We start from the raw sequence: 27,927 nt of genomic DNA on the forward strand, positions 1-27,927 counted from the left end.
TATTTCTGCAGTTTTTTCTTGCAGCTTATTTGTTATGATTCCTGAGAGCATTTATACATTTGAGTAAAAGTATTCACACCATTCAAACCTTTGAATATTTTGTCAAGTTACAAACACAAATTTGAAATTTGCTCATATAGAACCTGGAGAATTTGCTTCTAAAATTATTCAAATTCACAGAGAGTGGACAGAGGTCTGAATATCAGTTTTGAAATACAGCATAGATTTATTTTTGGACTTTGACTGGACCATTCTGACATAAATATTGCTTTGGTCTTAACAGTCTATTGCTCTATAAGTAAATAAACTATTTTTGATCTCTAATTTACAGCTAAATTTATACTGAGAAATAACTCGTTTTTAATGTTTTACTGTCTTAGCAGCAACCAATCCATATTGAAAGTAAAAAATGTGGTTAAACCTGCATTTCTTCATGGAAGCCTAGGAATCTTCAGCCTCAGAGATATAACTCTAGTTACACTTTTGATGTACAAACCCTCGGAAATAGTAAGTATTATCAAATGATGGGGAATACGCACTTATCACTTGATAATTTATGTTTTGCGCATGTTTCTATGCTTTATTGTTCATTCGAAACAATTTTTCACAGAGTGAGTGCTCTTTCACTAACCTATCTGTGTTCCCTCCTTGCTATCTCCTAGTTTCGTCATACGTCGCGCGGCGCAGGGAAGTCCGTCACCGTTGCTGTCGTGCTAAAGCTACCGCGGTTCTGATCGGTTCAAATATAGGCTCTTGGTGACGCTTCCTGAAATATACATAACATATTATAAGCGCTCATTATTTAGTTGTTCAATACAAGCACCGGAAACCTCGGACTAAAACGAAAGTTAAGGGTCGAAAATGAGTGTGGAGGCGTACGGGCCGAGCTCCCAGACCCTCACCTTCCTGGACACCGAAGAAGCGGAGCTGCTCGGAGCGGACACTCAGGGCTCCGAGTTCGACTTCACTGACTTCACCCTTCCAAGCCAGACGCAAACGCAAGGCCAAACCCAGAGCCAGTTGGACGGACAGGTTTGAAGCTTTCATTTTTAACCATAAGGCGCGGTGCTGGCGTTAGCTAGCTGCTGCTAGCCTGCTATTATTAAAATACTAGCCTCCTTAGCTTAGCATAAGCTAACGTTAGCAAAGACCGTTGGCTACATACTTCAAGTTGGTCGACTTGTCTTATCTCTATCCGTTACTACCTAAATCAATCTCGATAACGTATATAATTTTTCAGTTGTATAGGATGACGCTACTTCCATCGCTGACAATCTGTCAACGTGTTCACATCCTCATCGTGCGCCTTCCTCAGCCGCTAGCTGATCTGTTAGCGCTGAGTGTGTTTGATAATGCTCGTACCTTCCACAGGTGTACGACTTAAATTGTATCCAAAAGTAAAAGATAAGCTTGTTTGGAGTAAAATTGACTTATGTACATGTAAACATGCTTTAGAAGAGTTCAGGAAAATATGTTTGAACGACAATAAATGCACTGCTGGCAAAAAAAACTATTAGATGAAAAAAAATAACTAAATAAAGGCGCAGATATGAGATCAAACCTATACGTATTTTGTTAATTCCTGCGTATTTTGCAGATAAATGGTCCTGATGAGGGTCTTCACAATGGAGGAATGGATGACTCTGTTGCCAAATCCAGTCAATTGTTGGGGGAGCTCAACTTTGAGGAGGATGAAGAAGACACCTACTACACCAAAGATCTTCCAATACACGCATGCAGGTAGCTGACACACAAAAAAAAAATAGATCCAAGCTGGGATGTATTTGTTCTTTCTAAATATGTTCTTTTTTTCTGGTATGTTCTCTTTCTATGCACGTTACTTAAGTAAGCTTATTGTTTGAAACATAATGTTTTTGGTTGCATATTTTGATGAAAATTTTGTTGTTTAACAAAACAGACTAGCGACTTCAATCAATCTTTGATCTTCACATGTTCCTTTGTATTTATTACAAGTGGAATGTATTGTTTAACTTCATCCATTATCATATATTATTGCTACTGTTTCAAACTTGGACGGTAGTACCCAGCATGTAAGAGCTTTACTTTGCTGTAGAGGTAAGACAGTGTTTGAAAGTAATTTGATTCATAGAGAAGGCGGCAGCAGCACAGTTGCAGAGACAGTGGCTGATCTTCCACTGTCTGTCTATAGACAGTTGTAGTAGAAACCGATGCAGATAAACTGTTGATTAAAAAGCATCCAAAAGCTTTTATCTTGTTTTGGATACCGAGTACATTATGTGCTGCCTGAGTGGTTATCAAGACAAGGAGACAGACATGGGGAAATCCCTGACAGACATCTTAAAAGTGCGCTCACCTGGGAGTATTTCCTGTTAGTTAGAAGTATGAAAATATCATAGAAGAGCACTTGGACTGATCAGTCATTTCTTTTGATTTAGCTTAAAAAAAACATATCCCAGTGTCACTGGACAAAACATTGTGTTTTACATCGTCTTATTTCAAGCAATGTTTATGAAAATGTTTCTTTGTGGCCTTGAAAATGCCTTGTTGTATTCCGAGAACAGAACTTTTATTTTCCTATTACGTTACACAGTAAGAAAAATTAAACTGCAAACTATTTGTGTGTGTGTGTGTGTGTGTGTGTATGTGTGTGTATACATTTTATATATGGGTTTATAATGGATCAGGGATCTAAAAGAGGTTGCGGTTGAGTTTTAATAAAGACAGGCAGATCAGACATGAATTATACAACCAAGTTGTAAGCAGTTTTGTGAGATGAGTCCGTGCTTACATTTTAAAATAACATATATTGTATTTTTTATTCAATTTATTTTAAAATACATTATACAATATAATGCAATCTAAAGAAAATAGCTCTATAATGATGAACATATAGATTTCTGTGTTTAAGTACAAAACACATCTCTGACCTGTTGCCTGTTTTTTTTTTTTTTTTAAACAATAAAAAAAAAAACCCTCAAAGGTTGGTCTTGGCCAGGAAAAGTCTAAACTATTAATTTCAATCAGGAAACCCTTTTTAATGTTCTTTTGCGAGTATTGATTGATAGAAAGAACTCAGTCCTGCCTGTTCCTGCAAACCTGTAAAGAAATGTCCTTGTCTATAATATTTTGTTCTTACAATATTCTATGCTTATCTCCCCTCCTGTTGTATTGCAGCTACTGTGGTATCCATGACCCAGCTTGTGTGGTGTACTGCAACACTAGCAAGAAGTGGTTCTGTAACGGCCGTGGTAACACTTCTGGCAGGTTTGTGGTCTCATATTCCTCTGATAATCTAGTGTACTGCAATATCATCGACATATTAATGTTTGGAACTTTGGAAACATTTGCCTTATAGCGATCTGGCTGTTGGGTAATTCTGATTGTCAGATGATGTTAGCTGTATATAATAAATAGGATTGAGGCTGCACATTTTCTCCTTTTCTTTACAAGTGGAGACCTCCTTAATGTGGTTTAAAATTCAAGGGTGTTTTAAACTTAAATTTTAGCTATTTCACAGTTTAAAGTGGACAAACAATAATTGATACATTTGTAAAAAAGATTTTGGCATAGTTTCTAATTGTATCTGTTCTTTTACTGTAAAAAATGTCCCCTCCAGCCACATTGTGAACCACATGGTGAGGGCCAAATGTAAAGAAGTGACCCTCCACAAAGATGGGCCTCTGGGGGAGACTGTGCTGGAGTGCTACAACTGTGGCTGTCGCAACGTCTTCCTGCTTGGCTTCATCCCAGCTAAAGCGGACTCTGTGGTGGTGCTTCTTTGCAGGTAAGAGAAACCACCCACCGACTAGCTGCTGTGGCATCACTTTAGCAAAATTCCCTACTTTCGGTGAAATTAAACTCCTACAAACTACATCTGAGAATCTGACTTTGAAGATCGAAAAGAAATCTACTGTAGGACTTTGATTTTTTAATTAATTTTACAGGCCTGTAAATAGTTTTTCACAGATTCTGTGTTTCTGGCCAACTGGTAAAATGTAGTTTTAACAAGCAACTTGTTTCATAATGGGTGATCAGTTTAAACATATTTATGAAATTCCAATAATTAAAAACAATCCACTGGACTTTGCTTCCAAGTTTGAAGATGTTTCACCTCCCATCCAGGAATTCTTTTCAATTCAAAAAGCTTCCTGGATGCTCCCAAAACTAGATTTGATTTGAGCCAAAATATTCATGTCCAATACTTGATCATCTGCCATGGTAAAGAATACTAAAAAAAAAAAAAATAAGGCTGGAAACTAACACCAAAAGCCAAATGGAAGCTGTCTTTTGCAATAAGACATTGTTGAGGGCTTTTATTTTATTATTATTATTGTTTATTTATTATTTTATTTGGGGTATAAATGGCCAGGATTGATTCATGTCAAAGAAAAGGGAGCTAGTAATGAAGCACAGTGTGAAACCCATAATAAATCTGAGAAGTAATAAAAAAAATTAAAGAGAACTTTTTAAATGAATTAGGTTGTTAGAAAACTATTAATTGAAGATAGATCAAAGATTAGTTGGAGCCTTCAGATTACAGACCAGTGTGCTGTCTACACATAATTGAGGGATGCGGCCTCCTAGCCACCTGCCTCAGCTGCAGGGTAAGCAGTCCTTAACAGGTGCTGGGTTGATGGAGACCAGTAAGTTTGTGTTGCCAAAGGATTAGAAAATATCTGCAAAATTGTTCATTTAATTTAATGGATTATGCTTTAAATGTTTGAAAAAAATATTTTAACAATATATTTTCTTGGTCATATTATTGTTTCAATGTAGGCAGCCTTGTGCAAGCCAGAGCAGCCTGAAAGACATCAACTGGGACAGCTCACAGTGGCAGCCACTGATCCAGGACCGCTGTTTTCTTTCATGGCTGGTGAAGATCCCGTCAGAGCAGGAGCAGCTCCGAGCCCGTCAGATCACTGCCCAGCAGATCAATAAGCTGGAGGAACTCTGGAAGGTTAGTCAGATTGCTTCTCAGTGGGGAGATGAGTATTTAAAGCATCCTGTAGCTAGAGGCAAAACATGCCATCTTCCTAGTTTGAAAAGAAACCATGAGGGGAAAAAAATATTAATTGGTCTGCTTTAAATTTTTAGGACAATCCTGGTGCTACCTTGGAAGACCTGGAGAAACCTGGAGTGGATGAAGAGCCTCAGCATGTGCTGTTACGCTATGAAGACGCTTACCAGTACCAAAACATCTTTGGCCCTTTGGTCAAACTCGAGGCTGACTATGACAAAAAACTCAAGGAGTCACAGGTGACATAAGTGTTTGTCATTTTGTCAACTGCATGTGGAATTCTGAGTTTTTTTCTTCTTTTTTTTTCTCCAAAACATAGCCTTACTACCTTCTGGATTCATATTTTCTTAACTTCCAGCTAATATTAAAAGTTTTGTGGCCTTAAGACATTATCGATAGGACAGCAACAATTAGTTGTTTACTGAAACTGAATAATTTTCCCTTGATCTTCTCAAACCAAGTTTAAAAAAAACAAACAACAAAAAAAGAGTCAATGATGATGGGAAAAAAATTATCTGGAAAATTTAATCTGGAAAAAAAGCCACTGTAGGCCTAATTGGTTGGACTACTAAAAATAATTACAATATTCAAATAAATTACTTGGATAAATATATTTAGTAGAGCATAAAAAAAAGTAATGCTTGTTAATATCAAGCAGTAACCTTTCTTGTCTGGTTTTAATCAATGTAGTGAAGACCAAAAATCTACAGTGAAAAAAGATTAAACCAAGGATTTTTATTAAGGTGTAGTCATTTTCATAAATGCTGAAACTCATATTTATCCACAGAGCTTATAGATTACATTATATTGGGTCCAACAGAGACAAGAAGTCTTGTACTTTAATGTATTCTGTAGTATTTTCACAAAACACTCAAATTCTCATCATCATCATTGGTTTTATTAGCATTAAGAAAAAGCGTGTTTTGAGCATCAGGGCCGTCCAGTTTACTTGCAGAGTCTGTCATAGACGTGTGTCTTGGCTTCCTTTTCCTTGTGTGGTGCACTTTGTTGAAATGTTTCAAGCATAGGACTCGGTACGTGTTAAGCTTACAAGCATTGATGCTTTCCTAGCTCCAGATCCTGGGATTGAAAATTTGGAATTTTTGCAACTTAATACAGTGGGTCAACCAATCAGAGAAGCTGATCTAGGATTCGGGCACTGCATCCAAGCCGTGATCTCTCTTCCTGCAAAGCCATCAGCATGAAAGCACCAAAAATGTTTTATTTTAATTATCTACAAGGAAAAGGGAGAGTGCTCTGCTCACTTCGCTTAATTATGTTCTATAGTATAGTATAGTACAGTTGCAGTTTTTGCCCTAGAGTGATGGCCTCGCTTGAGGGAGCCGTCACCAGGGATTCCCAGTACTACTATCCGCTGGTATGCAGGGGTCTGCTGCTCCAAACAATGAAGAAGTATTTAAAAGTAGAAAAATTGTCTTGATAAACTGACCTCATGGGGGATGTTATAAAGTCTACATGCTTGCTTGAAACATCTTGAACTACAATTTTCTCACTTATTGCAGCAAAGAAAGCAAAGGTTTTCTACCCATTGCATCTGCCATTGTACATAAGAGACCTAAAACACATGTCAGATGCTTCTGAAAACTGCAGTGTGCACAAGCGTCCATGATTTACTCATTGAGTGTTTTTTGATGCTCAAAACATGTTCAGTGCGAATACAACATTATGCTGTTTTTTTTTTTTTCTTTGTTTGTTTTTTAGCTGTTTATTGAAGAGACAATCCATATGATTAAAATTAGTCAACTTTCCAGAGTATTTTGACAGTTACCTTTTATGGCTGAGTTAGGTAAAATGTAGTTTTTGAAAATGAAAGTTTGGATCTTAGTAAATAAATGTATGTAATTTATAAATAAATGTTTCATAAAAAAACATACCTGATAGTAATTGTCTTTTCAAACATTTAAAACATAATTGTGCTGATTTTAAGTTCTTTTTCTCTTCTAGACTCAAGACAATATAACCGTCAGGTGGGACCTGGGGTTAAACAAAAAGCGGATTGCATATTTCACCCTTCCCAAGACGGACTCAGGTGGTAATGCTTTCAATGTTATTTCCTCCCAGTGGTTCTGTGGTGTCGATGTAGCCCCTACCTACCTCCCCTCAATCATGAGAGTTGCATGCTGCCTCCCTCCTTCCTGCATTTTTTGGTGGCATCCCTACATTTGTTTTTTTTTGTTTTTTTACCAGTTTGCTGTCTTACATTTTCAGACATGGTTGACTTTTTTTATTTTTTATTATTATTACTTAACAGCATAAACAGTTTAGGAACTTATTTGGTTGTTTTTGGTCAATCCCAGATATGCGGCTGATGCAGGGTGATGAGATCTGCCTGCGGTACAAAGGAGACTTGGCTCCTCTGTGGAAGGGCATTGGTCATGTCATCAAAGTCCCAGACAGTATCCTTTATATTTTTTACAGTTGCACATCTTATACTCCTTCCTCAACACAAGTAAATGTTTAAAACTGGTTGAAGATAGCATCTGCTTTTCCTTAACAACTTTTTTTAAAGACTATGGAGATGAGATTGCCATTGAGCTGCGCAGCAGCGTCGGAGCGCCTGTGGAAATTCCACATAATTTCCAGGTGGACTTTGTCTGGAAGTCAACTTCCTTTGACAGGTTTGTGCTGATATTTTAAAGTTTAATTCATAAATTGAATAATGAAAAGTTGATTTCACCTTGGAAAAGTCTCTTGATTTCAGTCTTTATTAATAATGGGTAAAGAAAAATATTACTATCCAGAAAATTATTTGTATCGAAATATTTGGCTTTATTCCAAAATATTTTTCTATTTTTTGCTTTTTATTATTCTTTTTTTAAATAAATTTTTATTGTTATTTGCTTTTTATTCTCTATTAATTTCTTTATACTTTTTGGTGTCCTGTCATGATTTCTTTGTTGCAGCATCTTAAATAAATAATAAATAGCTGAGATCTCAGGATAGTTGAGTCTGAAGAAGGATATAATATTTACTTGAGATGTGTAGAAACCCTCATGACGACTATTTGGAAACTATTGTTAACAGACAATAACTTGTTTGAAGCTCTAGTGAACCCAATTACATGAGAACAATGTACAGTAGATTTCCAAAAACTGGTATTAAAGATGCCCCTGGGTCCCATCGTACATTCCTGGCAGACCTATACACTTCATCCTTATTGTTTGTTTTTCGTGTATCATTGATGTTGCAAGGTTACATTTCCGGGGAGGCTGCAAATCAAACATTGTATTGCAGATCTTCTCTTTAAGAAGCAACCATGCAAAGGGACTGAAGGGAGATGTAGCATTCTGCGTTGACATGTTGTACTGGTTTGCATCCATCCCTGTTGCCAACTGTTGGGCGACTTTTCAGAGCCCTCTAGCAAGAAGTCTTAACAATATTTTGTGTTATTTGGGACTATGGTGACAACGAGTAAGCACTGCTCACTCTAAGGTCTTCTGCAAACAGCGAGTGTTGCTGTGATTCCACTGAACACACAAACAGGCATTCAGTCTCAAACATGCAAAGCTATCTCTGATCCTGCACTAGATTACAGTCCAGGATTTAAAGTGAAGGTAATTTATTGTCAATAAATCCTTAACAATACCCATCCCTGTAATGACAGACGTTTGTGTGTGACTTTTTGCTTTTAGCCGATTGAACCTTAAACAAAATCAAGCAAAAGTCTTCATGCACAAGGTCTTTGTTTTAGAGCTAATAATCACTTTGCAAATATTAAGTATGTATCATTGACATAATAGATGTGGAGGAGCAGTTTCCATTGCCATCTAATATATTCACCCCACTATCAGTTTATGCTGCTGAGGGTCTAATTGGTGTACATAGAAGATGACCCACCTCACTTTCAGTGATTTCACAGCACTGCTCTACAATGTCTAAATATGTACTGCCACAAAATATTGCTCAACGGTCTCAGTGTCTGCTCCACTATATCTTTAAAGTGCCAGGTTTCCATCTATAATTATAGTTCTAAATTTTAACATCAGTCAATAATAACAGGCCTTAGCAGATTATACAGATTTAAAGCCACTCTTCACTCTATGTAAACATTGGCTCGGTCCAGAAAAGCCTCGCGTCCTTGCAAAACAACAAAATATCTGCACTCTCTCTGTAGCTTTGTTTTTACCACTTTACATTATCATCACAATCTTTTTCTAATAAATGGTCACTAAAGAACAGTCTGTGATTAAAGCTGTGCACAAACCTGATTTAAACAGCGCTATAGTATTTCAGTACAACAGGGATCTTCCTAAAACAGCCTGATCTTTCTATAAACAGTCTATAAATGAACTTTGAACGGGAACTTTTCCTGAATGTCCTAATATGTTTTATGTGCTCGTTGTTGTCAGGATGCAGAGCGCTCTGAAGACCTTTGCTGTTGACGAAACCTCCGTGTCTGGCTACATTTACCACAAACTTCTGGGCCACGAGGTTGAAGATGTCACCATTAAGTGCCAGCTGCCGAAACGCTTCACTGCTCCAGGCCTGCCTGACCTCAATCACTCACAGGTCCGAACCAAACACTGATTATCCTCCAAATCCTGTTTCTACAGTCAGACCAGATGTGACAAATGCTGCAGCTTTAATTTTATTTTTATTTATTTATATTTTTTGTATAGTTACACAGTTTTTAATTAAAAATGACCCCCCTCTCTCTCTCTTTAGGTTTATGCAGTAAAGACAGTGCTGCAGAGGCCACTCAGTCTCATCCAGGGGCCGCCGGGCACCGGCAAGACTGTCACCTCTGCCACAATTGTGTACCACCTGTCTCGCCAGGGCAATGGGTCAGACAATTCACCCTTTTATTTATACTTCCGCCCATTTATTAATCCCTGAAGTAGTTTTACATTTCTTGCTTCATTTCATCCTACAGGCCAGTTCTGGTGTGTGCTCCCAGCAACATCGCTGTGGATCAGCTGACTGAAAAGATCGACAAAACCGGCCTGAAGGTTGTGAGGTTGTGCGCCAAGAGCCGAGAGGCTATAGAGTCTCCAGTCTCGTTCCTGGCTCTCCACAACCAAATTAGTAACATGGACAGGTCAGTGGCAGAAAGGAATGGCAGACACATACAAAAAGATCCTCAGCTTTATGTTTGTTCATGTGCTTGTGGTTGATTTGGCCTTTCCAAAAAATGATAAAGACGATTGGCATATATGAATCTATAATGTTGGTAGACAGATATGTCGGCTGGTAGTTTTCCTGAGTGAAGCAATCACGTTAACGTTACAGCCCATCATTAAAACTTTGCACCGAAAGACAATGTTTTGATACTCATAAAAAGCACAGAAATTCGGTACCCTCCCCTAACCATCACATGAAGGCTTTTATATCAGGAACAGCAATGAACTTTAAGTGTGAAGCTTTTATTTTTTTTTAGACACTGATGGGTTTTAGCTTTTCTTCATCTCTAGCATGCCGGAGCTTCAGAAGCTGCAGCAGCTGAAAGATGAGACTGGAGAGCTGTCATCTGCTGATGAGAAGCGCTATCGGGCTCTGAAGCGCACCGCTGAGAGGGAGCTGCTTATGGTAACTGCTCAGAATTTTCACTGTATAAAAAATATGATTATGACATCCCTTAAGCCATAAAACAGTAAAAGACGTGGCTTTGATACTTTCAGTGAAACTCTGTTTTGTCAACAGTGTAGGTAACTCATGTGAGTTATTTCTTCCAGGAATTTCCCCACACACCAATCTACAGTTCACAGAATGCAGTAAAACTGCTTTATGTCATAAATAAATTGAATGTCAAAAGAAATCAAATGCTTCTTTGAAGCATGTATTTGGTGACATAATATTCCACTTTTTAAATACTGTGGTTTTTATTCCTTTTTGTCCTTTCAGCCTGTTTTTCCCTAGGGTGATCTGTTTTTTTGTTATTTTTATTTCTGGTGTGAGAATCTCAAAAAAGTATTAAAACACAGCAGACTTTGGAATCAAATAAAGCTTTTCTAAAGATGTTTTAACAGTCTGCTTCATGTCCCTAGAACGCTGATGTGATCTGCTGCACCTGCGTTGGAGCTGGAGATCCCCGTTTGGCCAAGATGCAGTTCCGATCCATTCTGATTGATGAGAGCACCCAGGCTACAGAGCCTGAGTGTATGGTGCCCGTGGTGCTGGGAGCCAAGCAGGTATCATCATGGCCATGCAGCATATAAATGCTGCAATGGCATCTTTACATTTCCCCTCATTAAGGTAGAATGTAAGGTATACATTCTCAATGTATACCTTACAATAAGAGTTTTCTTAATGCTTTGATGAAGTGACTCAGCTGTCTGACCCGTTACTTTTCTAGCTGATCCTCGTGGGTGACCATTGCCAGTTGGGTCCTGTTGTGATGTGTAAGAAAGCAGCCAAGGCGGGTCTGTCTCAGTCTCTGTTTGAGCGACTGGTGGTTCTGGGGATCCGGCCAATCCGCCTGCAGGTCCAGTACCGTATGCATCCAGCTCTGAGTGCCTTCCCCTCCAACATCTTCTATGAGGGCTCCCTGCAGAATGGCGTTACTGCAGGTAAAGCCAAAATGGTTTGGTTTTATCAGGTGTCTTTTTTTTCTTGTGTGTCTGTTATCACTTGTCTATTGGAAGGTTAAGGAAATCAAATCTTGTTCTTTTTGCAGCTGATCGCATCAAGAAAGGTTTTGACTTCCAGTGGCCACAGCCGGATAAGCCAATGTTCTTCTACGTGACCCAAGGTCAAGAGGAGATAGCCAGTTCTGGAACATCATATCTGAACAGGTAACTTCAAACATTTTCTGTGGTAACTTTTTATATTTTAATCAAAATTTTGAGATATGTAAACAGAGTTTAGCCTATTATTGCTTAAAGTTCAAATAGTAAACATATAATTATTAGTGCTGTCAATCGATAAATTTTTTTAAATCGCGATTAATCGCATCAATGCCTGAGTTAACTCGCGATTAATCGCATTTTAATCGCAAATTTTTTTTCTGATTGAAAATCATTTAAATACTCTCGATGACATACAAAAAATACATACAGGCTAGGTTTGTGCCAATGTTCTTTTTTTAAAATGAAAACAGGTCACAGACACTGATTTATGCCATAGAAACATATGGCAAGAAGATGGGGAGGCATGTAGCAAAAAATAATAATATAAATAATATGTAGCCAAAAAAAAGGCCCTGAAAACAGGCTGATGTAAAAGACAGTCTTTACAGTTAATACAGTCTTTTGAACAAAGACAAGCATTTTACCCTACTTCTATAAAATGCAGTAGAGTTAACATTAGATGTTAATTAACCAAGATAATAATGAACAATTTTCAATCAATACATCAAAATCAATAGACCGACATCACTAGATGGAGGTAGTCTATGCTCTAGAAAGTTACTTTTCAGCCTCTTAACAAAAATGAGAACACACACACAAGCACCCACCCACCCACACACAGACACACCCACCCACACACACACACACACACACGATACCGACCTGTTGCGTACACAGACAGCAAGTGTGCCGAAGCAGATTCCATTTCACCTCAGTAATCTGTTTTCTCAGCGTATTTCAGGTTGCTACTAGTTACCAGACACTCAACTTGTTTGTCGGTGGTGGGGCTTAAAGAAAAGGCACTAGCGTCACCAAGTGTATGAGCGTCTTTTTCCCTTGAGGAGCTCTCCGCTCTAGAAGCCTTTGAGAAATGCATAGACTGGGGGAAAATAGCCCCGCCTTCTCGCAGGCTGCAGCGGGATGTACTTGGAAAATTGTACCATAAAACCACATAGCGTTAATCTCACGTTAAAAAAATTATCGCCGTTAAAATGGCCTCGCGTTAACGCGATAATAACGCGATAATTTTGACAGCACTAATAATTATAGTTTCTCATTTGATAGTATGTACAAAATTAAATGCATCACAAGTGAAAAAATGTCCAGCATTTTGTTGTTTATAGCATAAAATAATTCACAAAGATAGCAGATGAAGCTAAATTCCTCATTTGACCACATGACCCACTGAGACGCTCTAGGATGCTGTGACGTCAGTTTAGTTAGGAAGTGGTCATTTTACATAGCGAGTCGATAATTATTCACCTTACTGAGTTCTTTAGCGAGGACGAATACGAAGCAGTCAGTCTTAGTGGTTTTATTCATGCTTGCTGGTTTAATCACTGCTGCTAAATGTTATTTGGCTTATGCTGAGCAAGTGGAAGTTCATTAACTTTCAGAACATTTTCCAGATGGTGCTGTGCTTTAATTAGGTTAAACCAGAGTCTAACCTTTTGTTTGAAGAGGGGATCACAGGATTCGGATTGGTTCTGTGGTGGCTGGGTTCGGTTCAGTTGGCTGGCGGTTAGTTTTGGAGCCCTGTGTGCAGTGCTGGATAGCAGGCTGTGCTCTGCTGTTGTGCCTGGATGGGGAAAGCAGTCCCTCAGTAATCGATTGCAGCGAGCGGTCCAAGCACTGGGTCCTTTCTGCTGTCCGGGTCAAAAAAACATAGCACTGTGTTCAGCTCATGACTCTGGGTGGGTGGGGTTCAAGCTGTTGGTCTCCGCCTGCCGCAACTGACTGTTGTCAAACGTGGTTCCTGTTTTTCTGGAGCCCGGACCATAATGATATGGAAATCCGTCTGGAGCTGCGGCTATAATAAACTGTGCAACTAGCTTGGGTTTTGTTGTTTTATGAAATTAAAAAATAAATGCTTAAAATCAGCTGTATTGCCATCAGGCACTTTATTAAAGCTTTACAGCAGAGAAAACAAGCCGTTGCAACTTTGGTATATTAAATTCCAACTGACGCTGTGAGAGCAGGATTGTTGATTATAGAATCTGCCGTGAAGAGATCTGAACATAGTTTGCTTTATCGGTTTGGACGCCACTGTTGGTCCTGTTGATTTTTGTCTAATCTTTTTACTTTCCAAATCGAAATTTGACGCAAAACTTTTTTTTTTTTGATGATTAAACTTTTTTTTCTCCAATCCAAAGCTATTCCTACAATTGGTAGCAATAAATAGACTATTGTAGTGACATTTTAACAATCCTTTCAGAGTGCTTAACAATGTGTAAAGTAGTGGTTCCATACAACAATCTGAGGACGTTTGACTACTCTGACGTCACAGCTGTGTCTCGTCATGTAACTGTGATAGAGGCGCCCAGCATACTGTAAAATCGTCTTGATTTTTGTGACTTGGAGCATTTTTAGTGTTATTAAGACCAGCCACATAGAAAAAGGAAAGGATAATCTAACATCACACACAATAAAACTGCTCTAGATACACTCCTTTGTATTTAAACATTAAAGAAAAACATGAGGCCACAATTCTGGTTCTGCTAAACTCTTATCAGAGCTGCTGTTGTTCATATCAATCGAGGTCTATTACTTGGTGGCAAGAAACAGGAAGGCATGACATTTAACATTTATTTTCCTTTTTGGCTGTTAAAGTGCAGAATTAAACTGATGCTGATGTTTTCAGGACTGAGGCTGCAAACGTGGAAAAAATAACCACAAGACTGCTGAAGGCTGGAGCTAAACCAGATCAGATTGGCATCATCACGCCTTATGAAGGGCAGCGCTCCTACCTGGTTCAGTACATGCAGTTCAGTGGCTCCCTTCACACCAAGCTGTATCAGGTACAGTTTCTTTAAAGCTAAAACCTACAAAACAACCTTATAATTTTACTTAGGTTCATATTTCCATGTAATTCTTGGATGGTTTTATCCAACAATATATATTCTTTCATTTTAATCCTGCAATCTTTTCTTTATTTCTCAACAGCAAGTGGAGATTGCCAGCGTGGACGCCTTTCAGGGCAGAGAGAAGGACTTCATCATCCTCTCTTGTGTTCGAGCCAACGAACATCAGGGCATTGGCTTCCTGAATGACCCCCGTCGTCTCAATGTGGCACTGACCAGAGCAAAGTAAATATCACTAGAGAATGAAAATTAGAGCTTATACTTAACTGATTTTTAAGTCGGTATTTTTTCCCAGCTTTACTAAGTCAAGTATTAGTTTGAGTTGTTATATTTAGGTTACATTCATTCCTAGATATCACTTTGGGACTGGAAAAAATGGTTTCATATGAAAGGCTCTGCTGCAACCTTGGTCCATTGTCCTGTGTGTCTTTGAAGGTATGGTGTGATCATTGTGGGGAACCCTAAAGCTCTCTCCAAACAGCCCCTGTGGAACAACCTGCTGAACTACTACAAGGAGCAGAAGGTCCTGGTGGAGGGACCCCTCAACAACCTCAGAGAGAGCCTCATGCAGTTCAGCAAGCCTCGCAAACTGGTCAACACCATCAACCCTGTTAGTACCATCCTGGATTTATATAGCAGGCTGACACACATTCTGGATGTTTACATTTCAGAAATAAAACTATAGTATACTTAAACTTTAGCACACTCTTTTGCATCAAATATAAATAGCTGATGGTAAAGACTATAACGTTTTCAACCCTAGTTATGTTTAATTAACTTTATTTGTCTGTGAATGCCCCACACTGACCAGAAGCTGCTGAACCATACAGTTGTCTGCTCTTAAGAAGCTCCGTAATCAGTCGATACAGAGAAGAGTAGATTTTATTAATCATTCCTATAAAAACTTAATCTCAAAAACTATCAAAAAACGACCTAATTGTTAAGTAACGAAAGTAGAAAAGACCCAAATATTTCCAGATTCAATACCAAGGCTTCTGCTGCATATTAGAGACACTTTTATGGGTCATAACCTCAGTCTTAATTATATTTTGATCGCCCAACTAAAATTGGAAATTCCAGTTGTCTTTAAATTTGTGGTGCACTTACATTACATTTATAGTTTCTTCCTTCCATTTGTTCCTTGAGCTCAGACTACATGAAAAAAGGCCTGCTTCTTAAAATATATTTGAGTAATTTAAGATAAAAACCTTGTTTCTTTTCTTTGGCTTCGGTCCTGGTCCATAACTATCATTCAGCGGGTTGGGTGCTATTTTAAAGGTCTGAAGTCTTGTGGGCTCAGTATTTAAAACTTGGAGCTTAAATGCCAAAGTCTAAAACAACCCACTAAAAATGAGCAAGTTATATTTAACCTGCTTAAGATGTCTTTATATGATTAGGGTGTTTATTTAATGAGTGTAGGTATTATGTTGATATCCTGAAGATGAAAAACAGTTAGTTTTGGATGTTAAATACATTTCCCTCATGAGGAAAAGGATATAGATGCAGTCAATAGATGCCAGTAAACAGAGTTGAACAGAACCTCTGAAGGATTTCACATTAATGCTAAAATCCGCCCTGCTCAGATGTTTGTGTTTTCTCTTTCTTCGATTCATCAACTTTTTTCTTTTAATGAAATAAAATGGATGTTGTTTATTCTCTCATACTGTGAACTTTAGGGAGGACGTTTCATGAGCACCGCCATGTATGATGCCCGCGAGGCACTCATTCCAGGCTCCGCCTACGACCGCAGCAGTGCTGGTATTTATTACTATATATATATATATATATATATAAAAGCAGGTGCTACAGTTGTCTAAGTTTTGCCTCAACTAATTTTTTTGAATTGTCTTCTAGCTGGACGTCCATCCAACATGTACTTTCAAACACACGATCAGATTGGGATGATTGGAACCGGACCGGGTCAAATGGCTGCGATGAATATCCCTATACCCTTCAACCTGGTGATGCCTCCAATGCCTCCACCCAGCTATCTGGGTCAAACTAATGGTCCTGCTCCAGGTACATTTTCACGTTTTTTTAAAAGCTAAACATGGCTGCTTATGCTACTACTAGTGTACCAGACATCTTTTATATCGGTCTACTGCAATCAAAGAAGAAAGCCTCTCCTATTTAAGAAGAAATGTGTCTGAAAGTTGAAACTAAATTTCAGTGTCCAAAGTTCTGTTTATGTACGAGTAACGCCTTGCATTTATGATGACTTTTTGTTTTATAATGGCTAACTATATGCCCTCACGTGTTTACTTACTTGGGATTTATTTTTTTTTTGGTATAAATGTTATTCATTTGGATAATTAATTTGGTTATCAAGTTGTAGAAGTTTTCTTGTTTCTCCCCTTCTTAAAATTATATTTTTTATAAATCAAGGCCGTGGTGCTATGAAGGGCAAGCTTGGGCGTGGTGGAAGACAGAGAGTCCGTGGCTCGGCGCACCAGGGCACCAGTCAGGGTAACGGACCAAACAGCCAGGCCAGCCAGGATGGGGCCTCCCAGTCCTTCTCCCAGGGGCCGCTGACTCAGGGTTACATCTCTATGAGTCAGCCCTCTCAGATGAGCCAACCTGGCCTCTCCCAGCCAGAGTTATCCCAGGTAACACACAGTCCCATACAGAGATTAGTCAAATATTTCTGTTAAATAATGTTTATGTTCTGCTAAATATCTCAGCTTTAGTTTTTTCCATTTCTTTGGTTTTTTTTGTGTGTTTTTGGATTATATTTCTCTTCAACTTAATTTTTCAAAAATGTAATGAAAATATGACAAAAATATGTAAACCATTAGTTAGGGCTGCAAAATGTATGGAAAATGTTTCATTAATACCACTAAGAGGTTCTTGAAGTACAGTAAGTGTTAGCTGATTATTTTAGTACCTTCTAAGCAAAGCTTTGTTGAAATGGAAATGTATTTACAAAGTTATTTTCTAGCACCTAGAATAACTGCATTATCTGGATACTATGTCAGCATTAAACAAAGGCAGAATGACATTAAATTTTGTTTTAATATTTATGAATAAAAAGTCAGTGATTTTTAGCTAATTAGGCCTCATAAGAATTGAGTGTTTCTGATGAGAGCTGTTGTCATGTTATCCAGGATAGCTACCTGGGCGATGAGTTTAAGTCCCAGATTGACGTGGCTTTATCCCAGGACTCAACTTACCAGGGTGAACGTGCATACCAGCATGGCGGGGTGACTGGACTGTCACAGTACTAAAGTGTAAGTATATACAGCTCTTCTGTTCTGGGCCAAAAGTCACTTATTATTGTGTGTTTATTTAATCCTTAATCCTAGTAAAAGTATAAGCCAGCAAGGGGAGTGTTGGCCTAGTGCGGAGGTCTTCAACTGGGGGTCTGCGACCCCTAGGGGATCCGCAGAGGTACTGCATGGGGTTGTGAAAGTTTTGGTTGATTAGACTTTTTTTATATTCCCCCCTGCAATTTTTTCCACTAATTTGAATGTCTTTAAATACACATTAACATGAATTCAACACACTGTAGAAAACGGATAAATGGAGGCAGAAGATGTCTTTCAGTCATCAATGCACACATTCAGCGACACACAGGATCTCTTTTAAGCTGGGCACCGTTTCATTCACAACATCTGTCCCATTAAGAATTATTTTGTTTTTAACTAGTGCAATTCAAGAATTACACAAACTGATCTACTCAGGGATTCTTTAAGTTTATCTTTCTCCATTTTCTTTCCCACCTTAAATTTGAAAGTAGAAGAGTTGTTTTAAAGTGCTATAAAAATGTTAATTTCTTAACCTGCTTGGTGTCTTCCAGGTTGCCTGAAGAGGGGAGCTAGGCTTGAGCTGAGCTTAGTTCATCAGCTTTTTAATCTGGGAAATAATACAAACATAAAATGGATACCTGTTTTCCTCTGCTACATCCGAAGCACCTCCAAGTGAAAGCGACGGGATAGCGAAACCAAACCGATGACCAGCAAGAGAAATGGGAGGGTAAAAGAAGAGAGCACTAACAGACGGGCAGCGAGATGGAAAGAGGCCGCGTGAACAAGCGAGAGGCAGGAACCGATGCCCGTGCTGAGTGAAGGAGGAAAGTCGAGGATCTGGCGGCATCTGGTCGGGCTGCTGAGGGAAACAGACGAGAGATCTACGGTCTCTCCTGAGAATCCAAAAGAGGTTCAGCTCCCCAACTTAAAATCCACCTTTTACACTTGCAACTTCTGGGAAAGCTCCAGGATTAAAGCCAATCAGTGGAATTTTGAAGAACTCTCAATTTGGACTGAAATGGTGTGCGAAGGCTTTAAAACCAGCAGCATAAAACAAAAGGAGAAAAAAAGTTCCCATGCTGGAGGTCGGTTGTCTGTCAACCTGCCTTAATGTCCCAGAGAATTCAGAAATTCGGTTCATCCACTGGGCCCAAAACCTCGGCAGCCTCTAAAGGAAGCAGCAGGCGACCCACCCTCTGAGAGAGGACGTAGGAACACTGGTTTCTGTTCTCAAGTCTGATGTTGAAATACCTTCATTTGCCTTTAGAACCACTGGCTCTTTCACAAGGTCTTCAACGAGGTTGACCGTGTGTCAGCGGTGGACATGGCACACAGGTTTCAGACAGGTTTTTTCCAGGCATGAGATGTAAATCCCGCCGATGTCCTGATCATCACGGGACAGTTCTTCTTCTCTGATACCTTTCTTACCACAGAGCACAAAATTGCAAAAAAAAAAAAAAAAAGAAGTTGAAACTATCAAACATGACCAGCAATGAATATTTGGCTCGGTGTCATTTGATGTTTCAGCTAAGGCTTTTTCCTATGGTAATCTCAAGACAGCAGGGGTTGTTGACGTTTTGCTGTGCTTCATGACCAGATGTCTTTCCTTTTCTTTTTAACTATACTCTGTATGCTTAGATGGTAAAATGCTTTGAGCTGAGGGATTTCTCAGGGGATAGTAGGGGGTTTTTCCACACCCATCAAACTAATCCCTGCTTGAGTTGGGAGAGGAATGAGCAACCATAGAAAAGGCCCACTGGCTGTCGTGGCAATCAATCCACGGAGAGGTAGAAAAGGAAGGTGGCTCAAGGAGAAAAAGAATAGAGGTCAGTTCATTGCCAGAGTTGGAAATTTCTTTTTTTTAAAGACAATGTGTTTTGTTTATTTGGACTAAAGATCCAAGAAACAGAGTGCTGTATTTGTTTATCCCCCCCTCCCTCCCTTTTTTTTTTTTTAACACGAACAGCCACACCAAACAACCTTGTAGTTGTAATTGGGTATGAGTAACCTTATAATTTATAAACGCCCTGAAGGATCATTGGTCTACATCTGGATACGCAAAGCAGCAGGAATCAGCCATCAGCACTGATCAGATGATGGCAGATAAGATATAAATGAAGTAAAATCAGTGCCTGAAACCATTCAACCTTTAGATTAAACAGCTGCAGCACACATGAATGTAGTAAAGAGTCAAACTACCAGCATACTACAACCTGTTGGAGCATGTAACTCAGAGCTTTCGTGTTGGTAAATCAGAGCTGGTGACGATAAATCAGCCGCGTTAATGTTGGTTGTCACTAAAAGCCACCTTCCTTCTCTGGAGTAAAATTACAGGCTGGTAGAAGTTATTTTACCTTTAGTGGGTTAAGATTTGTGCAACGCTTTTGTGCTTTGCTTTATGCATTTTTAGATTTATGTTTTAGCTTCCTGAAGATCAGTGTGAACCTGTAACCTTATGCTTTTGTTAAATTGGTTGCTGCTGTGTGCATCAGGATCAGTTCAATGTTTAATTTTTTTGGTCTTGAGTAAGGAAAAAAAAGTCTTTAGTAGCAACATGCTGACTGCGGAACTGAGGCTAAGGCCGTCTCCTTTCCTCACCTGGACTTCTGTATCCTCAAACTATCCGAGAGGTTGTAGTTTTTATTTAAGCAACACTTTCTGAACATGGTAAGAATGTAGTCCTCACCTGCTTCTCATGTCTGCACACACGTGACAATCCTGCTCCAGGTAGATGTTTTCTGTTGACATCCTGTTCTTATTTGTGCTATAAGTTATTTTAACCTGCTCCACCCAAGGTCTACCATATTGATAGCTTTAAAAGAAACTCTGCCCTAATATTTAATATTTCCATCTGCTGTGAGGTCGGTTGATTATTTTAGAGGTGATTCAGTAGATTTGTTCAAACATCTGCACCCAGTCTGAATACTCAGAAATTAAATTTATGGATTTAACGTGATGTAAATAACATTTGAAGCAGTGAATATTCTTTGCAGTGCTGTTCCATCATGAGACGGTGGTTTCCCTTGTTAAACTGAATCAATAAAGGTGGTCAATTTGAGCTTCAGCGGTATCAAGTTTATTTGCAGATATTTTACAGAAATAAAACTTATGTACATCAGGCAGCTTTTATGATGCTGCCGACTCTGCCTTTTTGCTTTTAGGTCGGTTCTTCTTCATCTGTCCATGTCTTTGTCTCTGAATGCTGTCCTGGATTTTCTGTTTAAATTTCTTCTTTTGGCTCCTGATCTTCTCCAGCTCTGCCTTCCTCTTGGCTTCCAGGTCTGGGTCCTGAAACGACACAAAGATGTGAAATCAGCAGCAGGAACTGGTGTCAAATACTATTTTGGTTTAGATTAAGAGAAAAGACATTAAACAACATTCTACATTACATCTACTGATAGTAGTACCGAGTGAATAAAAGCTAAAGTACAGCAAAACATGTTTATCTAGGCCAACATTTCTGTGGTAAATACGACCACATATCATTGGTTTTAGATGTTTGACTTTCAGAGTTTATCAACTTTAAAACACAAAAAAAAAACCTTAAATGAGTGAAATGAATTTATATACATGACTAAATAATACCCATTTGTAGTCCAATTTATTGAGAGGCGACTGCTAATCCACAGCAGTAAAAAAGAACAATACTCTTACCTTCCCCTCCAAGATCAGCTGTTTCCTCTTGTTAATCTCCTTTTTCTCATCAAAGTCTGTCGATTCAAGTCTCTGAAGAACAAATTAAAGTATAAATAAAACTTCAGTTTGTTTATATTTTTTACTATGAAGTAGCCATCAACAACTGAAGAATGCTTTCTTTTGGACATAGTTTTTTTTTTTTTGGACATTCCAACCTTTTTAAATTATAAAGCGACAAAATATAAATATTTTAAGGAAAGTTCATACAATTTCACACTCGCGTCGAGTCACGTTGACTTGAGTCAGGATCTTTAGGACTTCCTTCTCCTCCATAGGATATTCCTTCAACTTAGTTTCTAAAAGAAAAATAATAAAATAGGTTCATGAACAGTTTTGTAGATTTAAATGACAACAAAAATCCATCAAATCCAAACAAATAGTTGAAGGATGAGATCAAGCAGACCACGGCCGAACTAATGACCCATTCAGATTACTGCAACTCATTGAGATCAGGGAAACAACTGCAAAACTATTCAATAATGCAATATGAATGAATGAATTCATCTCATCTGCTATCCAACATCACATCATGGCCAATCAGTCTTTCCAGCTTGAGCAGCTTCTCCTGATGTGACTTACTTGTCTGTTCCTCGATCGAATGGACCAGATGGATGTCGTACTGCGTCACCAGTGTGATGGACACTCCGTTTCTCCCTGCATAACAAGTTGAAATGTTCTTCAAAATAACATTCATCCAATATGAAAATTCCAGAACCGACGTGTGATTTCAGAAAAGTTCTCGCTTTCTGTAAATTCCCCCAACAGGCTGCAGATTCCTCCCTGTACCTGCTCTTGCGGTTCTCCCCACTCTATGGATGTAGATCTTTGGAAGCCCTGGGGTGTTATGGTTAATGACGACCTGCACAGTTGGAATATCCAACCCCCTGAAAACCAGAGGAAGGAGAGAAGAAGAGGAATTAGAACAAACCCCCTACTGAATCCTGAAAGGTGTGGAGTCTTCTAGAATTATCTACCTGGAAGCTACATCCGTCGCAATCAAGATCTTATAGACGCTGGCCTTGAACTTGGCAAGATTGGCGAACCGTTGTTTCTAGAGAACGGAAAGGAGAGGCATCTGTTTTAAAGGCGCTCGGGTCTTCCCCGAATTAGGTTTTTTTCCGTTTGAAGATTCAAATAGAGGTTTGTATTGCTAAGATGTCACAATCAAAAGATTGATGTCTCCAACCCACTGGGCTGTTCTGATGGATCCTACCTGTTTCATCATTGAGTGCAGAGAGATTGTAGGAAAGTTGAAAGCCCGCAGCATCATAGTCAGAATCTGGCAGCTCCTGAAATCAAAAGAAGCTCCTTTGTTATATGAAGCTCCATTGCAATGATGCAGACTGCTTAAAAGAAACCAAAGCTGCACTTGTTTAATGGATCACTGAGTATCTTAGTATGTTTCTAGGCTTCTCACTTGCACGTGTTGGTGAAGATGATGATGGACCAGTCGTCATGCTGGTCCGTAAATGTCTGGATCAGATGGACCAAGTAAGCGTCCTTCACCTTCTCTGGAGTGAGGATGTATCTCTGGTCCAGCTCCTCCACTGTCCTCGTTCTAACAATAATAGCAAAAAAATCTTTAATACCAGTCACTGGACAAGCTGCTGAGTTCACCAAGAGGAAGGTTTTTTTTTTGCATGTTAGACTTGAAATGTATTCATACATAGTCAAAGCATCTAAAGTGTTCAAACTTTTGTAACTACAGATAAAGTATCCAACAGGATAGCTTAACATAAAAAATGGTGCATAACCAAAGAGTGTAATGAGAATAAAAGGATTTATTTTTTCTAAATTAAAAGTTTGAATTCAGGCTTTCTAAGTCAACTCTCTGTATAACTACATTTCTCATACTCAGATTTGTAAGCATCTTGAATCTTAATTATTTTTTTTTTTTTTAGGAAAATGGGGTATTCATGGCAGGCTGCAGAAGGTAGGGATGAAGGTTCAACCTCCAGTATAACAAAAGCAGCAAAAAGTCAAACCTATAATGGAATATTTTAGATAAAAGCATAATATTCATGCATGTTAGTGCAGCCCAGGCAAAGTCTAGACAAAATGGAAAGTGCAAACTGAAATGTTTAGGTAAGTTCTAGCACCTAAAACCATACTCTAATATTTTATTGTAAAAAAAAAAAAAACATGAGAAAACCCAAGCTTCCTTTCTTCCACCTCACAGTTATGCTGTGATTTAATTTGCTTTATTTGCAAGCAATTTAGCCGCAGTGTAAATAAAAAAAAAAAAAAACTTTTATACTCCTCCCAGACCTGTTTTATTTTAACAAGTAAAACGATTTAGGCTGAGAATGTTGTTGAAATCCAAATATCCAATTTAAAGACGAAGACAAATCTGTAGAGATGGAAACTATCAGGTTTACTCACTCTGATGTGCTCTCCCAGAAGAAAGGTTTGTTCATGGCGATGCTCTTAAGCTCCTGCAGGGTGTCTGTCAGCGTGGCGCTGAACAGCAGAGTCTGACGTTTGGCTGGTAAGACGCCCAGGATCACCTCCAGGTCTTTGGTGAAGTCAGTACAACCCTGCTCCAGCAGCCGGTCCGCCTCATCAAGAATCTTTGGGGGGGGAAAAGGCAATAAACCACAAAGAAGACACAGGGGGGTGGTCAAAAACTGAAAAAGGAGTAAAGTGCTTCTGATTTAGGCTGATAAAGAACTTTTTTTTAATTCATTTAGTAAAATATCCACGCAAATTAATAAAAAAAAATGTAATCAAGTTCTATAAAGCTGAACAAAATCTCACCAAGAACTTGATCTTGCTCATGCTGAAAGTGTTGGAGCTGCGGATGTGATCGGCCAGCCGACCCGGTGTTGCTACGACAACATGAGGCTGATTGGTTAGCTCCAGGGCCTGGCTAACCATGTCTGTCCACATCATTAAAACAGAGGAAACAAGTCACTCAGGGTTAAAGCTGCAGAGAACCATGGTTTAGACAGGAGTAAAGTTGGCTCCAAATAAGGGGTAAAGCTTAAAACATCTAAAAAACTGAAAGTATTTTGCTAATTAATATGTTTTTTTATCAATATGTTTTAATGTGTGAAACCTGCTCTGTCTGAAACATCAAACAAACACAGGATGTAAGGCATACGTTAACAGTCTGTCAGTGATGCTGCTCATTTAATTACCCATTCCTCCAACGATGATGCACTCTTTCAAACCCAGAGGCTTCCCCAGAACTCTAAACTGCTCTGCAATCTGATAGGCCAGCTCCCTGCAAGACATCACATGACAAGCTTAAAAAAAGAATTCTGAGAATATATGAAAACTTTACTCCTTTTACTTTGAAACAAACAAATCACATTTCAATTTGGAGGTTCTGGTGATAAAATCTCAATTTAAAAATATCTAAAATTAAAACTGGTGCAGATTTAAAAAGCAGATGGAATCAATAAGAAAACAAACAAGGGAAGAACATAAAAACAGAGGGAGGAACATGACATGAGCAGATCATTTAAACCATCACGAAACAAAAACGTTACAAAAAGCAGCATAATGTCTAGGGGACACAAACAACTGCTAGTAATGTTCTTAACTAGTTTTCAAGTAAATGCATTTTCTATCGAGACATATGGTGCAAATAGAAAGTCAGTTTGTGTCTAAACTATTAGGGTTAATTGTCAGCAGAGATTATCATTTTAAACGGGTCATACTGATGTCATAAATTCAATCTGGAATCCATAAAAAGATTTAGATCAACTTACAAAGGAGCCTGGTTGTGAAGGACCAACTTTACAACTCCCTTGACCAAAAAGGCGCCAGAAGTAAAACAATACTTTATTTATAGTGAGGCAAACAAAAGAAGATAGATTCAGTTTTTGAAATCTAATCTCTCTGTTTATCAAGTCTGGACTCTTTTATATCACAAGCCTTGTGATTGGAAAATCCTAAACAAAGGGTTCCCAAAATGCAGCAAAGCTTTGTTAATCTGTGGCATCCAGTACCATCATGTTTTTATTTATTGTGTGGTTTATGCACCTATCTTCTATTGAAAACTAATACTTTTAACTCTGTTTAAAAATTTATTTTTTTTCTTCTTTCCTACTATATTAAATTTTTTTTTCTCATTTAAGTTTCATGATAAAAAAAAAAAAAAGACATACTTGATTTTAAACATCCCCTTTGGGAGGTGACTTTTATATGAAAGCATGTTATATAAACATATTGGTAAAATAATCATGTTTCACAAAAAAAAAAAACAAAAAACAATTAAAACATAACATTAAACGTTTCAGTTATAGTAAAACAACACTTTTAATGAGAGCTGAACCGATGTCACTCTGAGCTAAGGGAGACCAATAAGTTGTTTGGAGAAAAAAAAACAACTAATTAGTAATTATATTTGAAGTTTTTTTTTTTTTTTTTTTTTTTTTTTTTTTAAGTCTACATAGTTTTAGCTTCCATTTTGAAAACATTTGTGTCCATCAACAAAACCCTTTGACCTTTCCAAGCCCTGTGTCTGACCTGGTAGGAGTGAGCACCAGACAGAAGATGCCATAGGGCTCCTTTGATAGTTTCTGCAGCACGGGCAACACAAACGCCGCCGTCTTTCCACTTCCAGTCTTGGCGCAGCCCATACAGTCACGTCCTGAGGGAAGAAACACACCATCTGCTCTTAGACCCAGTACTAAAGATGCAGGAACATTTGCTAAAATGTGCAGAGGTTTTTCTTTTTGCTTATCTAAAAATAAATAAACGGGGGGGGGGGGGGGGGGGGGGGGGGGGGGGGGGGGGGGGAGACAAAACATCAATCATGTCAGAGAAAAATCAAGAAATAGATGGCCACTGATAAAGAAAACAAACTTTTCAGCCATTTGATCTTTTTTTCCCCCATTTAGGGTTGACACACTTTGTCTTTTTACTTGGATGCACAGTTGCGAAGTAGAAGGGAAATTAAACAAAGTTTTTAACCTTTTAACCAATAAAAACTTTAAAGTCTGGCGTGCTTTTTTTAGCTTCCTTTATATGATTATTTCTAAATTAAATAAAGTTCCAGAGGGTTAAATTCCAGCATTTTTAAAGGCAAGACATTAGTACATCCTGAGCTACGGCAAGTGGACTAATCCAAAAAACACCTAAATCTAATCAATCCATGAAGAATTAAAATTTACATTAGTGGACACATTTGATCCTTTAAGACAAACCTGGATCCATTTACTCAGAGAAGAATAGACTAAATTATTAGCCTCTAAATAAGAGGAAGCGAGAAGAAAAACACGTTTAATGAATGAAGGTGAAAACATATACATGCCACACTTTTCAGAGGTATCTTCTTTCTAACAGTAGAGCAGTTCTTGGTGTTGTCGTATAAAATGCAACAACAAAAACAGGTCTAATTTTAACGTGAGGAAATTAGAAAAATGAGCTTTAAACCAGATCTCAACGTTTCATTAATAAAACCTCTTAATAGGGCTCGGGATCCACGTTGCATTGTGGGACGTCGCGGTTATAATTTTAATGCCTGATGGCCCATCTTTTGCCACGTTTCGATTCACTTTCTAATTGCTCTTTAAATTCTAAACAAATAAAATCCAGCTACAGTTCCTCCAGTTAAGGCGAATAGCAGTTACCTTCCAGGATGGCTGGGACGCAGTTTTCCTGAACAGGAGTGGGTTTGTTGATTCCCAGCTGTTTACACTGCCTCACCAACCAGTCTGACAGACCCAAAGACGACAGGTCGGCCATTTTCAAACTATTTAAAAACGAGAAAACGACACTGAATGGACAGGCTGACCGCTGAGATAAAATACTCTACATTAGCGTAAGGTGACACATGCTCGTGTTGGCTCTACAGCCGCCATGATGTTACGTCAGAAAGTGCCGCTTTACGGAAGGAGCGCTCATTCTTCTTCTGTGTTAGATTGGCAGATTGTAAACAACTTATAGCTGCATGCCGCCACCTACTGTACATTAGTGTGTAGCCCTATAATTCCATCTACTATATTATATTTTTTTATTTTTGTGTTATGTAAAAATAAAAACAATAGTTTATTTTCCTCCATATCTCCATCTGTCCCTAAAATTCCTTTAATACTCCATTCTCTCCCTTTTTTCCATAATTACTTTCCTCATCCTCTCTCTTTCAGATGCATATTTAATGCAATCCATCAAAACATGATCTACATTTTCTTTTCTTTCACAGCCCTCACATAAATCATTATTTCTCTTCCCTAGTACAAACAAAAACTCATTCTAGTAGGTATGTCCAGTTCTTAATCTAGTATAAATTATCTCTTCCCTTCTGCTTCTTTCTCCATAATTTTTTAACAATTACAGATTTTTTAACCCTATATAATCTTCTTCCTTTC

The 27,927-nt window shown here is 38.4% G+C and overlaps 2 protein-coding genes across 3 annotated transcripts; one reads left to right on the forward strand and one right to left on the reverse strand.

The window, feature by feature from the left end:
- Window positions 1–655: 655 nt before the first annotated feature.
- On the forward strand, window positions 656–20,969 carry upf1 (UPF1 RNA helicase and ATPase). 2 transcript variants are annotated; one of them, XM_038301940.1, is made up of 24 exons: window positions 656–1,032; window positions 1,598–1,740; window positions 3,157–3,246; window positions 3,599–3,766; window positions 4,759–4,939; window positions 5,077–5,238; window positions 6,965–7,052; window positions 7,318–7,416; window positions 7,530–7,638; window positions 9,370–9,529; window positions 9,686–9,804; window positions 9,894–10,058; window positions 10,432–10,546; window positions 11,005–11,148; window positions 11,313–11,526; window positions 11,634–11,751; window positions 14,447–14,603; window positions 14,749–14,891; window positions 15,102–15,276; window positions 16,343–16,424; window positions 16,521–16,685; window positions 17,052–17,272; window positions 17,771–17,893; window positions 18,463–20,969. In XM_038301940.1, exons 1-23 carry the CDS (start codon window positions 862–864, stop codon window positions 17,888–17,890), a joined length of 3,309 nt encoding a protein of 1,102 aa, XP_038157868.1. In that variant the 5' UTR covers window positions 656–861; the 3' UTR covers window positions 17,891–17,893; window positions 18,463–20,969. The 2 variants fall into 2 exon arrangements, with proteins under 2 accessions (XP_038157868.1, XP_038157869.1); XM_038301941.1 differs by having other exon boundaries at window positions 862–1,032; window positions 6,965–7,049.
- ddx49 (DEAD (Asp-Glu-Ala-Asp) box polypeptide 49) lies at window positions 20,965–27,442 on the reverse strand. The gene is made up of 13 exons (XM_038301942.1): window positions 27,190–27,442; window positions 26,084–26,207; window positions 24,748–24,833; window positions 24,365–24,486; window positions 23,990–24,177; window positions 23,025–23,165; window positions 22,821–22,896; window positions 22,582–22,658; window positions 22,394–22,491; window positions 22,187–22,261; window positions 21,815–21,903; window positions 21,566–21,637; window positions 20,965–21,199 (listed from the first exon to the last, which is right to left on the reverse strand). Exons 1-13 carry the CDS (start codon window positions 27,302–27,304, stop codon window positions 21,038–21,040), a joined length of 1,425 nt encoding a protein of 474 aa, XP_038157870.1. The 5' UTR covers window positions 27,305–27,442; the 3' UTR covers window positions 20,965–21,037.
- Between the last annotated feature and the right edge of the window lie 485 nt (window positions 27,443–27,927).

Source organism: Cyprinodon tularosa, unplaced genomic scaffold (assembly GCF_016077235.1).
Source record: "Cyprinodon tularosa strain WSP-4 unplaced genomic scaffold, ASM1607723v1 ctg478, whole genome shotgun sequence".
Lineage (NCBI taxonomy): Eukaryota > Metazoa > Chordata > Actinopteri > Cyprinodontiformes > Cyprinodontidae > Cyprinodon > Cyprinodon tularosa.